This window comes from Eimeria mitis, genomic scaffold, assembly GCF_000499745.2.
Source record: "Eimeria mitis Houghton genomic scaffold, Emh_scaff251, whole genome shotgun sequence".
NCBI classification, from domain to species: domain Eukaryota; phylum Apicomplexa; class Conoidasida; order Eucoccidiorida; family Eimeriidae; genus Eimeria; species Eimeria mitis.
Genome location: NW_013570851.1, coordinates 5,180 through 5,603, shown reverse-complemented (window position 1 = coordinate 5,603; position 424 = coordinate 5,180). Strand labels below are relative to the sequence as shown.

The window sequence follows — 424 nt, the reverse complement described above, 5'->3', positions numbered from 1 at the left end:
TAAACCCTACCCCGTAAAAATATAAACACCGGTATGCAGGACGCCAGAACAGGAGACAACGGCCAGTGAGCGTTTTATGGTTTAGGAATTGGCTGTAAGGTTTAGGGTTTAGGGTTTAGGGTTTAGGGTTAAGGGTTTGTGGTGTATATGCAGGACTTACAAACCCTTCAACCCGCTCTTGGGGGAGACCTTCGAGCTCATACACAAGGGTTTTCGCTTTCTGTCGGAGCAGGTAAACCTTGACCTCCACGCATTCGCTGCTGCTGCTGCTGACCGTGCTACTGGTGCTGCTGCTCTTGTTGCTGCAGCAGTTGCAGTCTCTGCAGCAGTAGCCGTCGCCTACGCAGCATTAGGAGTAGCAGTAGCGGCAGCAGTATCTCCAGCACGAGGAGAAACAGCAGAGTCAGCAGCAGTGGCGCCAGCA

General features: G+C 52.6%; 1 protein-coding gene across 1 annotated transcript in view; it reads left to right on the top strand.

The window, feature by feature from the left end:
* Positions 1-424, top strand: part of EMH_0005340 (oxysterol-binding protein, putative) — a gene marked incomplete at both ends in the record, with an annotated part of 12,791 nt that overhangs the window by 7,911 nt on the left and 4,456 nt on the right. The window contains 1 exon segment of the mRNA XM_013497169.1: positions 154-424. Within this exon segment, the coding sequence (XP_013352623.1) occupies positions 154-424 (271 nt within the window).